Raw genomic sequence first — 14131 nt, forward strand, 5'->3', positions numbered from 1 at the left:
AGAATGCTGCTCTTCCTGTAAGTGGGGCCTGATCCATTGGGAAAAGTTCCCTGCTTCTGAAACCAATTACTCCCACCTGATCTCTGAAGATCCCTCCCCCACCCCCCACTCCTCACCCCCCTGTTTTTAATGAACTTGCAGAGGATCACAGCAGTACGAGTCCTACCAGACACACTCAGAGGAAACAGGCAAACAGGTGTGCTGCTCACTGCCTAAAACTGATCTCACCTGAGCCAAGGTAAGGGGTCTCTCGACACTGACTCGCCTCTGTCACATTCAGGCATTGTTGATTCAAAGTATTTTATTTATTTTTTTTTTAAGAAAAAAAAAAATCCATCAGAAAGCAGTCCTTGAGATGGGTTTAACATACTCTGTACATAGATTGCTTTGAAATTGTGTAAACAGAGCATTCTGTGCAATGAATTCTGTGCTTCATGTGTTGTCTGTTTTCTGGCACTTGTGAGTATGGCATTTGTCTTAAAAATGGGCTTTCCATATCTAAACTGCTGAAGTGCATTATTAAATGTATGTGCTAGTTCTGATTTAGTTTTCTTCCCTTTCACCCATAGTCTACCTCTTTATGGCTATAACACAAAGCTGCATTTTGATCCTTACTTATGGCACTGCGGTGAGGGCACCTCTCCCTCTCAGTGTCTAACAGTGCAGGTCTGTTTCACATGCTGTGCAGTGTCCAGTCCATGCTTCTCATTAATCTCACTGCAATAGGGCCCAAATGCCACTACTACAGTATGGACCCACAGATTCCCTATCTGAATGAAAGGTTTGCTGTTCTAATTAGCTCCCTAGAATAAGGAGTTGAAATATTAGGTTATGAATTTTCCTTGTTCGAGGATCCCCATGATCTGTAAAATTGACATGGTCTGCCGTCTAGTTGCAATAGATTGTTCCCAACCTATATGACACTGACTGCTGTCAGTACTAGTCATTCCTAAGTACAGGGCTGAAGTCTCATCCCTGAACATACAGTGGCACTGAAAAGGCTTCACTGCCACACAGCAGACAGTTAACAATAACTTAGCATCAAATATAGGCAATTGTATAGCCAGTTGTAATAATGACATAAAATATGGTGTTTCCATAGACATATTTAAAGTAACAGTTATATAATACATAGACATATAAAAACCTCATTCCTAGTTTGGGATCTTTCCATGAAATGTGAATGAATATGTGACTGCTCTAAAGTTTTGTACAGAATTCTTCAGGTTAGTGCTACTGTGAAAGCGTTTAATATTTCCGACATATAGAGGACTTCGATAGAACCTGTTTTCCGACTTTAACAATGGTACTAAATCTAGATCTGTCGCAACCAGGTAACTATAATTTCACTCGTCTGTATAAAAAAGACATCCAATTGTCAACTCTGAATACCATGACAGTCTTCAGATTAAACTTCAGTTTTATGGCTGAACATTCGGAAGTGAAAGCTTACCTTTATAACAGCGTAAATATGTAAATAAATTCAGCCTTATACTGCCACTATGAAAAAACACAAAATCAGCAGTACATTGTGAAATGTACAAACTGAAGTGTTTACCAAGGTTCTATAACAAAGAGCATAGTTAGCCAGTGCAATTAAATATACAGTTAATACCTGGATGAAAGTCCAACAGGGTTATAGTGGGTTTCGCTGCGTGGGGTCGTTTTCATGAACCTGTACTTGCGGAAGAAGTCAGCGGTTGACAGAAAACCGGTTTAGCCAAATGGCTAAAGCGAGTATTATCATGCTCTTTGCAAATACGACAACTGACACAGGACCAGGAAATCTTGAACAGAGAAAAAACTCTGAAAAAATAACGAGGGGGGTTCCAGTTCGCTCATGTGAATAACTAGATGTTAGGTAAACATTAATACAGCTACCACCATCATTATATTCAAAGTTGGAAAATGCTCTTGTTAGGAAACAGGTGTCTCTAGACTGGCTTTTTTCAGTTTCAGAAAGCTAGCACCTGACCAGGAACACATTGTCATGATAGCCATTACCAGTAACAATTCCTATGAGATCATCAAGACCTCAATTAAAATCAGTTCTAAGAAGTTCTAATTCCCCACGGCCACCGTCAGTATGTCATATCCTTCAGGGAATTTAAAGAACGTGGACCTTTTCACTTTAATTTAAAATCATATGATTTTAAAGTGGTTCAAACGACAGGGTCGTATAAGTATGAAGTGATGAGATATCTCAGGATAGCATTTGTTATCTGGTTGAAGGAAGAGAAAACAGTAAACATGTCCCTCGATCGTTGTACACACCTGAATGTGCTCTCCATTTGAGTCTCGTCCTACCGATGCGCAGTGGCTGCTAAGCAACATGCAGGGCCAGCGCTGTTGCCGGCTTGTGCCAAACCTAATTTCTTTTGCAAAAATGTTCGGACAGTAATATCGGGCAAATAACCATGTACACTGGTCTTTCAGAAGTATTGCAAAATATATCGGTTAATGTTATCGTCTGCACTGTTTTTTTTAAAATATTGTTTGTTGTAACAACTTTATTTTACAGATTTACATCTCTGTGGGCTTACTGGAAAAGAAACAGAAAATAAGCAAACGTAATGCTTTCAGTGAGTTTAACACGGAGCAATCTAAATTTGCTAGTCTAAGGTGACGCATAGATATACATCTAACTTAATTTCAAACCGAAATAGCTCATTTTAGACATCAAAATCAATATGAATGACTATGACTGGCAGTATATCCGTTAACTAAACCGATTAATCTGCTTGAAATGCTGTGTCAGTAATCTTTTCAATATTTATTTATTGGCTTTACGTCAATCCTTCGTTATGAAATCTACATTGTTGGCTCTTTTTCTGGCTTTCCCAGACAAGTGTGGGTTGGTCCTTCTCTTTGGTTTATGGTCAGACCTGAAAACACCACCTGCTGACGTTGTCCCTTTCTCATTTGAATATATTTGCTTGTTTATTACCTTTACATTGCATCAAATTTACCATGGCTTTTTCTGTTGTAACCTGAGTTTGAACATGGGCAGTTTCAAGCTTCAGGCTCTGCGATTGCCACCATATAATTGTCCTTGAATGAAAAAGGAAATCTCATTCTGTTATGAAGAGGTGAGTGGATGTTAACAGAGTGGCAATAAGGGAAAAAAGTAAAGGAGCACACGGGGGAAGAAACAGGCTGGGAGGAATTCTTACTCCTGTGCCAGGCATTTTTTTACATCCTGCTTCCCCCTCACTCGTCAGCAGCGTCATTACAACAATGGTCTCCAGGTAACTGTTCAAACTGTGCAAACAGAAATTTCTACAATGCCCTCGTTAATCTGTTACCTAATTACCTGGACAAGTAAATAACTAATCTCTCCTTCTGTGTTTAAAAACACTTGTTTAGAGTATGTAGTCCTGAAGGGATGTTAGCAATTCAGGTCCATAATATTTGGACAGATATTAGGTCTCAGATTATCTATGCCATAGTGGTGTGTAGTAGTGTAACTATTCTACATTTTTGTTATATTATTAAAACACATGGACATTTCCATCAGGTGGGAGTTAGACATTAAAACAGGAAGTGCACCATAGGTCAAAGTGCAAGAGAGGGTTTTTTGAGTTAATAGAGTACTACAGCATTTTTCATGTATATTAGTGCTACGTTTATATTGTTGTCACTTAGTAGGCACTCCTACCCAGAGCAACGTACATTTAACATTACATTTACATTTTTGACACTCAGAAGACTCTTATCTAAAGCAACGTACAAGATGTGAGTACATTTAGCTTTACAATTATATTTCAGTTTGTCGCAGCCACCACTTAAAGCCTTTTAGCTCATATTTTCAATTTTTTCCAGGTCTGAAAAAATAACAGCAAACATGGGCTGCTTCACATTTCTCAAGGTCATGATGTTTATTTTCAACGGCATTATCTTTGTAAGTTGGAATACCATTTTTTACATAAACAGGTTTTGGGGTTTAAGAGTAAAAGTAATGTATTTCAGTATTTATTTCTAAAAATGGTAGAATAAAATAATGTTACAATATACAGCATGTATTACATCCACACACACATACACATACACATTACAGCATATATAGTACAATTTATAAGTACAAAATTTACATGGACATCTTGACTTTCATTTGTCACGTCACTTCACTTTTCACTGCCTGAGCCAATTTAACATTCATTAAAGAGCAACATGAAAACAGCTGTTTTGAGGTTTACTGCTTCATTCACTGCCCTACCTCATTGTCTCATCCTCTTGTCCCCTCAGCTGGCAGGTGGGGCCATCTTGGGTGTGGGGGTGTGGGTCAAGGTGGACAGCGGCTCCTTGCTGGGCTTCCTGAATGGAATCCAGGGCGCCCCAGTGGATCTGAGCCAGCTGCTGAATGTGGGGTACCTGCTGATCACTGTGGGGGGTGTGCTTATGGTCATGGGCTTCCTAGGCTGCTGCGGAGCCATGAGGGAGAGCAGGTGTATGCTCCTCCTGGTGAGTGTGTCAGGCATCTGCCACCATGAGGCACTCACGAGCCAGATGGGGATCACCTTTTACTGCACGCAGTACCTCTGCCTGCTTTTTATCTGTTGCATAGGCCGGGGGGATGCCATTCGATGTCATGAAAATCAGAAACAGATGTTCAGGGTGAAGGGACTTCTGTGGGATGTAGCTGTGGGATGAAGACCAGATAGACTATTGAGTAGTGGGGTGTATCTTCTCAGCTTTCATACTACCTTGTGACTGCATTCTACAATGAGAAATCATAACTCTTCCAGCCTTGGGGCAAGGCTGGATCCCAAATATTGAAAAACACATATGTGAGGAAAAAATGCTCAGTACCCTTAAATCTGAATTTATCCCATAGTGCATAAAAATATGACAGGGCTCATCGATGTGTACGTTGACAGCTGGCTGTAAGGGATTGTGGTTGATATTACTCTGTGTTTCCTTGTTTTCCAGTTTTTTGTCATCCTGCTGATCATCTTCATAGCTGAGGTGGCGGGAGCAATTGTGGTACTGGTTTTTCAACCCTTGGTGAGATATTAAACTGAAAAGTCCGGTTTCAGGGATGGTACGGGTTCAAAAACATGATTCCTGTGCTTTATCATGATTTTTGTGTGGGTAGCAGTGTGGTGTAGTGGTAAGGAGCAGGGCTCCTGGTTACTGGATTGATTCCCCACTGGGGCAATGCTGTTGTACCCTTGGGCAAGATACCTAACCCACAATTGCTTCAGTGAAAATCCAGCTGTAAAAATGGACACAATTATAACCCATGTAAGTAGGTCTGGATAAGAGTTTCTGCTAAATACCAATAATGTAAAGTAATGTTTGCCCTGTGTGTTTCAGGTTGAAAATCTGATTAATAAACTTGGTGACAAAGCTGTTAAAAGCATTAAAAAGAGCTATGGAGACAACGCAGATTTTACAGGAGTGTGGAATACCACCATGACAGGGGTATGATGCCACTGCGTTAGTATGGGCACTGTGTTCTACCTAAAGGGTACTGTACTCAAGTGTACTAATAGTGTACTATAGCTGGGTGTACTGTATTTAAATCCTGCTGCATAATGCACTGTTCTTAAAATACACTGTTCTTTATCATGAGTAATTACCATACAATAGGCCCTTTTCTGATATTACTTATTGTTTCCATTGTACATCAATATACAGATTTTACAGTAGGTGCACTCTACTTTGTCTTAAATGTAGCTCTTATGATTGCTAGTAGTGATCTTTATACTGTGCATAATACTGTACTAATAATACACATTATACTGTATATGATGCATATACAATTTCATTTAATTATTGAATTATTAATAATGAAAATGCATTAATGCCATCAATGACAGAACTGAGAGGCTGCTTGTGTTTTCAATACATGTTCTCCCTTGTATTTGTGTCCTTTCCAGCTGCAGTGCTGTGGATTCAACAACTACACTGATTTCACAGACTCTCCCTTTCATAAGAACAACAACAAATACCCTGCACCCTGCTGCAAATTTTCATCATGTACTTCAGAAGCAGCTAGAAATTCGGTACCAATCCCTTACCTTCATCCAGTGGTGGTTCTCGCTTGTATGGCGCCCTGGGAGAACCCCCCCCCCCCTTCAGCCCCACCTACACTAACTGTAATTTTTATTTAGACATTTGGAACAACACAAATAAATAATAAATAATCATAACATTTAAAACTATATTGACTATTTAAAACTAAGACTCATAAATAACAAAAAGAAGTAACAAAGACAAATAGAAACAAATTGTAGTATATGTAACAGGTATAGACTGTGTTGTGTGTTTTAAATAGATGTTATGTGGGTCAGCGAGCGAGCGATTTTCAAACCTGAGTGCTCACTGCTCACTGAAAACCCCTTACGGCCAGCGTCATTGCCAGCTGAGCTAAAGGCAAATTGCCCTTAGCCTGTTGGCAACAACGCTAGTTAACCAGGTCTCAGGGAGTGACGTAACCGTTCGGCTACCTGCTACCCGCTACCTAAGGCTTTACACAGGGCTCACACGAGCTACTCATTTCAGCGTTGCCACATATATAAATACAAATAAAAAAGAGAACTGGGCACCTGATGGCTTAGAGTAGACCTTTTCCTTATCCATTTGTGTTGATTTGGCACTTGAGTATCAATACATTAACCATGCCCCAACACTGTCAACCAAGAGTCAAGACTAAACCAATTCACCTTGGTGGTGTGCAGACTGGTTTTATATTATTCTTAACAATTTTGCACAAACCAGAAAAAAATGCAACAATATGTCTGTGAAACTATATATTCACAGTATTATAACTGAATTGTGGTTTATTTGGTAGCATTTTGTAGTGTGACTGATTTTACTAATTGCATTAGTACTGTACAAAGTTAGAGGTGCGCTATTTGATCGATTCCCCCGCTCCCCCTACCTCAGGCTTCCAGTGGGGAGGCCTGAGGTCAACCTACCCCCATCCCCCTCCCCATCTTGTACTTCTGAGTGGGAGACCTTCCCAGGCAGTAGCCTGCCTAGCTCACAAACTAGAATCAGGGCACCCACTCCAACAAGGTTATTTGACCCACATGGTGACATGATATCATTGACGTGATGTGCAAATGAGCAATGAAAAAGCAATTGCGCAAATGTCACTATTGCGAATTTTTTTGTGTGGGCCCCCGGCAAGATGCCACCCTGGGCGGCTGCCCATGTTGCCCATACCTAAATCCGCCACTGCCTTCATCCATTCACTAAGTCAGCCTCTAACCTTCATTCACTTAACCATCCCCTAACCTTCATCCGTTCTCTAAACTAGCCCTTAACTTCATCTATTCACTAAGCTAGCCCTTTACCTTCAACCATTCACTGAACCAGCCTCTAACCTTCATTCATGCACTAAACCAGCCACTTACCTTCTGATTCACATTCCTGAAGCAGAAACACTATCTTTATTATGTTCTGATATTCAGCTCCCTGTGTTTCACAGTGATAGTTATGTCCTGAACATCCTTAAGGAGGCATGTGCTAAAATAGAACATATATAGCTGTTGCTGTATTATGCATTCTGCAATGTATTCTTCATCATTCTATCAGTAACTAATTGAAACCTTTTAGACAAGGGGTAGAAGACATGTAGGAGCTGAATATCTGGTCATAATATAAAATATCTGAGACTGAATTATTCCTTGCCTTTTCTCTAATCTCTTGAGCCACCAGCTCTCATGCACCTGACAGACCTCTTATCTCTTTGCCTGTTTGTTCTGTGTAGCTTTAGCACATTCTTTTTTGTGACCTGATTGGTTTCCAAGCCTCCTGCTCCCCAGCACCTCCTCCAGGCCCAGTGTCAGACCTGGCACTGTTAATACATATGTCTGTGGCTTTGTAGACGGTTGCAGGCTGTTTCCCCAGACTGGTGGACCTAATTGAAGAAAACGCTGTAGTCCTGGGAGGAGTAGGTTTGGGAATCACCGGACTGGAGGTAAAGCATGCACTCTCCTGCACCTCTCCAGTCTCAAACACATACAGCTCTCTGCTTCCCAATACACATTCCTAGCAAATCACAGGAAGACAGTAATATGGAAGAAAGAGGGTCATGGGTAAACTGTGTTTGTGAAAGATCACTCTCATAAAAGTAAAGGGCTGTCACAGTGATTATGGTTCCTCTTTTGCAGCTTGATTATGATGCTTGGAGGGTTTAAAATGTGAAAATATAGCTTGTATAACTGAATAATTATCACAATATTGTGATTTTTATATATTTTATATATAATATAAAATAAAAAAATATATATATATAAATATAAAAAATTATATTTATATATAATATTTAATATATATGATATTAATATTATTATTATAAATTATATCTCATGATGAAACAATTGCCTTGTATGAATTATATTAACTTTAAGTAAATATATGGTCACACAGGTGTGTGTGCTTGTGTATGTGTGTGTTCTTGTGTGTTTGAGTGTGTGGCAGTATTGTACAGACAGCATAGTAATGCTTTATTCTGTCCATAAACCTGGCCATTGTTCACTCTGGAGGGAAAGGGTCATGTTGAATAGTTCAGATCATTGGCTAACAAATCCTTTTTGATTAATGATCTGATACTATAAAAAATCTGCATTCCATGTTTTTAGTTGAGACCTGGCTAAACAGCACTACTGGTCTAGCAACACTGATAGAGGTTTGTCCTCCAAACTATAATTTTTATCAGTCAGTCAGACAAAGCAGGAAAGGAGGAGGGATTGCAGCCATTTTCTCTACACAGTTTGTGTGTAATGACATTGACCTGGGTGAATTTACATCATTTGAATACCTTGCTCTTGAGCTCAAAGCAGAATTATCAGTGCTTATCATTACATTATATCGGCTACCGAGATATTCATCGCTATTTCTACAGGAATTCTCAGAGCTGATCTCACTTGGTATCACTAGATATGATAGATTAATTCTGAATGGAGACCTGAATATTCATATTAATAAAAAGAATGACTCCAAAGCTATGGAGCTTTTGAATTTACTGGATAGCTTTGAACTTACCCACATGTAAGTGAAGCCACTCATCAGCATGGTAACATTCTGGAGTTAGTAACAACAACATTGATAATGTTTCAGTATTAGAATTACCTATTTCTGACCATCACTGTGTGTGTTTTTTATGTCAACCTAATCTTAACAAAGACTAAAAGGGAATTTGTTGTTCAAATGAGATTCCTAGATGGCAAGACTGAAGCAAAGTTCTCTAATATTATGAAATCATTTGAGCCATACAGTTATGACTGCTCTTTAAATGACATGGTTGAAAATTTCAACAATGCCTTGTCGTCTGCTCTAAATACTGCTGCTGTTGTTAAAAACAACTGCTAAAAACACCCTGCTGCTCCTGTTAAAAAGAGGTCAACTGACAGAATGTCCCCATTGTTAAACAGTAACAGTGTTAATGGGATTAAGAGAATCTGTCCGGCAGCTGAAGGAAAATGGAGGAAAACTAGACTCACACTTCACTATAATATATACAAAGAAGCCATGACTGCCTATAATAAAGCAATACGTCTGGCAAGAAAGGATTACTTCTCCAAAATTATAACAGAGAATGCTGTAAATTCTAGAATATTGTTCTCCACTATTGACCAGCTACTTAACACTGCCCCCACCCCTCCGCAGTTCTCTGCATCAAAATGTGAAGAACTTGCATTGTTCTTCAATGACAAGATAACTTCAATTAGAGCCAGTATTGCTGCTAATGCAAACACAGATGACCTCAGCAAACCCTTTGAAAAAGATGTAACCATGGGAAAATTCACCTGTATTACATTAACTGAGCTTTGCAAGACTGTCACTGAGTGTAACTCCTCCACCTCATGTATTGACCCTGTACCTACAGCATTTTTTAAGCGAGTGTTCAACAGTGTTTGAAGTCATGTCCTGAAGATTATTCAAAAAAAAGATCTCTTCAAACAGGTATTTTCCCAGATGCCTTCAAAACAGCTGTTGTAAAACCCTTACCAAAGAAACCCAACCTAGATGGTAATGTACTGACCAGCTATAGGCCGATATCCAACCTTCCATTCATTAGTAAAATACTTGAAAAGATTCAGTTTCAGTGCAAATAAACTCCTTTCTTAAGGAAAACAATATCCTGGAGGAATTTCAATCAGACTTTAGAACATACCACAGCACTGAAACTGCTCTCACTAAAATAATCAGAGACCTCAGACTAAACTCTGATGAAAATAAGGTCTCAATTCTTGTCCGCTTAGACCTAAGCGCAGCATTTGATACAATTGATCATAATATCCTAATCGATCATCTTGAAAAGTTGGTTGGTCTTTCTGACTGTGTGTTAATCTGGTTAAAAACATACATCAATGGGAGAAAGTTTTACGTCAGTCTTGGAGATCATGTGTCTGAGGAACATGACATCTGTTTTGGGGTTGCACAAGGGAGCTGCCTTGCTCCATTATTATTGTCACTATACATGCTGCCACTTGGTGACATCATTAGAGGGCACAATGTATGTTTCCATAGTTATGTGGATGACATGCAACTGTACATCTCTGCTGAACCAAATGATGCTGGAGCTATAAACTCCATTACTACCTGTCTTTTGTCAATAAATAAATGGATGAGCAATAATTTCTTAAAGTTAAACGAGGACAAAAATAAATCCTACTAGTCAACCCTAAAACAAAAAGAGAAATTCTGTTTAACAATCTGGGGAAATTAACTCCCTGGATTACATTCGAAGTTACAAGTCTATCTAAGATTCAAGTCCCACATTAACAAGGTGATTAAAACATCATTTTTCCAACTTAGGAACATAGCTAAAGTACGACCATCTATAAATCAAAAAGATGCTGGAAAAACTGCTTTTATTTCAAGCCGACTTGATTACTGTAATGCACTTTTTACTGCCCCCCCCCCCCCCCCCCCCCCCCAAAAAAAAAAAAAAAAAACACTGAGAGACTTAAGCTCATTCAAAACTCTGCAGTTTGGCTATTAACCAGAACCAAGAGGAGTGAGCACATTAGTCCAGTTTTAGTTGCTCTGCGCTGGCTTCCTGGCTTAATGCTTTTATTTCAAGCTGACTTGATTACTGTAATCCACTTTCTACTGTCTTCCCAAAAAAACCTCTGAGAGACATCAGCTCATTCAAAACTCTGCAGCTTGGCTATTAACCAGAACCAAGAGGAGAGAGCACATTATTCCAGTTTTAGTTGCTCTGCACTGGCTTCCTGTAACATTTAGAATTGATTTCAAGGTCCTCCTCCTTATATACAAAGCCCTCAATGAGCTAGGACCAAGCTACATTGCTAACTCCCTTATCAACTATTTGCCATCAAAAACTCTGCAATCATCTGCTGCTGGTTTATTGAAAGCTTTCAGCAACAGCCAAAAGAAAATCAGGCATGCAGCCTTTGTCAACTACGCCCCAAAGCTATCAAACACACTACCTATAGATATCAGGGAAGCCAGCTCGCTAGATATTTTTAAAACAAAGCTAAAAACTTATCTCTTCGCTTTAGCTTTTAACTAGCTATGACTTCCCTGATACAGGCCTGAAATTCTTTTTATGCAATACTGTACTTCTTTTAAAATGCTGTATTTTAATTGACTTTATACAATCTGTGTAATCATCTTTTAACTTTTTTTTATAAAATTTTTATTTTATTTTATCATGCAACTATGTATTCTAATTTCACCTTTACTTATTTTTTGTAATTATTTTTATTTTCCATCTTATTTTACATTAATTATGGCATTCTATCGCTGTTTCTATGTTCATTTGATATGAAGCTTCTTTATTGAAAACTTCTTTATTGTAAAGCACTTTGAGCTGCATTTCTTGTATGAAAAGTGCTATATAAATAAGGTTTATGATGATGATGATGATGATGATGATGATGAAATGATTATTATTATTATTATTATTAATAGTTGTAGGCTCTGTCTAATACAATGTGTTCACCCTCCATCACAATGTCTTGCCAGATCTCTGCAATGGTAGTGTCCATGATCTTGTACTGCAAAATCCGCTCCAAATGAAGATGAAAACTGAATGAGGTGGAGAGGGACACATGGACTCCTCAATCAGCAGCGTTTCTGTCTTCCACATCAAGACATAACCCCAGTCCTGCCATTATACACCTTATATACTTCAATGAATAATCTCCATCCTGCACATTCCAAAAAAATATCTCCATCCTGCACATGCTGAAGACTGATCTCAATGCTGCTGAAGACTAATCTCCATCCTGCACATGCTGAAAACTGATCTCCATCCTGCTGAAGACTGATCTGCATCCTGCACATGCTGAAAACTGATCTCCATCCTGCACATTATGAAGACTGATCTCCTTCCTACTGAAGACTGATCTCCATCCTGTACATGCTGTAGACTCACCTCCAACATGCTGAAGACTGATCTCCATCCTGCACATGGTGAAGACTCATATCTGTCCTGCTGTAGACTTATCTCCATCCTACTGAAAACTGCTCTCCATCCTGCTGAAGACTTACCTCCATCCTGCACTTGCCGAGTACTGATCTATATGCTGCACATGCTGAAGACTTCCACAGGGGACTCATGAAGTTGTGTTGAAGAAAGACCTACCTCCACACCCCTCTTGCTCCTCACCCTGTCCATTTTATAAACTCCCCTTTAGACTGTGCCTTCTAAACACCATGTGGATGCTTCCACTCCCTGCACCCTGTACTGTATCAGGATCATTTTTTAGGATTCCTCATTCTTCATGTCATTCTTCACCAGCTAGCACAGAATGTCGTTAAATTACAAAATTGTGTCATATTGGTTCTCTGATTTTTAAAAGATTAATTTTAAGTAGAACTTGAGACAATTTGAATTTTTTAAAATTGCAATGCAAATATGGTATGATAATATGGTAGGTTTATATGTGATTGTGTTTGTTTCCTGTTATTTGTTGCCTCTGTTGCACTGCAGCTGTACCTTGACCCAGATGCAGTATGTAACCTGAAGTGCTTCACTTCAAATTGAGCCATTGGTAATGTGTAAAAATGTAAGCCACCCTGAAAATGGTGTCTGTCAAACACATGAAAAAGTAATGATACAGAAGAGATACTAAGCATGCTCTCTCCATCAAGCTTTACAGTCTCAGGAGTCTTGGAAGAATTTCATCTAAGGACAACTGCATATATGATTATAGTCTATTTTTTCATATTTCTTATACCACATTGCAGGCACTGTTACAAAACAGAAAATAAAAAGCACTTTATCTAAGATGTCATAACTCACTCATTGATAAACCAATGTAAGTGTAACCTATAAGTAAATGTCACAGTAGTTTTTACAAGTGTGGTCAATGTTTTATTTTTATTTAGACTGTATTAAATGGTATTAATCCTCAGTAAATAATTCAAAAGCACAAAGATCAGACCTTCAATTTTTTTAAATGAAATTTGTGTAAGATCAAATTAACAAAGGTCTATTAGGTGTATATCACCAGTCCAGTTACAGAATCTATGAGAAATATTGCTTAACACAATAAAAAACAAGATCCATGGGTAATGGTACAAATTCTGTCTGTCAATTTGTATAAAAGTCATCGTATATGTATGTATCAGTTGCATGCTTGTGCTATCTGCTTTTTTCTGGTGCAAAGTTGCATGCTTTTCCCATATTGGTTCCCTGTAGCGCCAAATGATATTGCATGCACTAGACCTTAGGGCGGCTTTAGAGGCACTTTAGGGCTTGTCTCTGCTCAGTGTGGAAACTGGGAGCTTTAGGGCTTTATTTTTGTTCACCGTGGCTTCACTTCTGGCCCGGACCAGCAGTGCAATGAATACCCCTGTGCCGCATGATAGCACCTACTCCTCTGTACCACTAAAAGCTTGATATATTAAGTGTGTAATTTCAATGAAACTGGCATTTGTATCAGCACTACATATCTGTGCTTTAGACTTCTGCTGCCATTTTGTTTGGGAGTAATCCTTTTGCAGTATGAGGAGCCATACAGGCTCGGTAGACATGCAGATACAGTTTAACTACATTGCAATGTTGCCACATTACCTCCTGTACTCTAAGGCTTTTTCAAAGGTCATCTTTCAAACAAGTGTCAGTAAATTCTCTGGAGGAATATGGTCATATTGGTCTATTGGCTCAAATGAAAGCTGACACTCTCAGCGTAAAGCACAT

General features: G+C 38.9%; 1 protein-coding gene across 1 annotated transcript; it reads left to right on the forward strand.

The window, feature by feature from the left end:
• Positions 1-3841: 3841 nt before the first annotated feature.
• On the forward strand, positions 3842-12091 carry tspan35 (tetraspanin 35). The gene is made up of 7 exons (XM_036552099.1): positions 3842-3901; positions 4246-4461; positions 4930-5004; positions 5317-5424; positions 5883-6008; positions 7838-7930; positions 11950-12091. Exons 1-7 carry the CDS (start codon positions 3845-3847, stop codon positions 12001-12003), a joined length of 729 nt encoding a protein of 242 aa, XP_036407992.1. The 5' UTR covers positions 3842-3844; the 3' UTR covers positions 12004-12091.
• The last annotated feature ends 2040 nt before the right edge of the window (positions 12092-14131 follow it).

Source organism: Megalops cyprinoides, chromosome 19 (assembly GCF_013368585.1).
Source record: "Megalops cyprinoides isolate fMegCyp1 chromosome 19, fMegCyp1.pri, whole genome shotgun sequence".
Lineage (NCBI taxonomy): Eukaryota > Metazoa > Chordata > Actinopteri > Elopiformes > Megalopidae > Megalops > Megalops cyprinoides.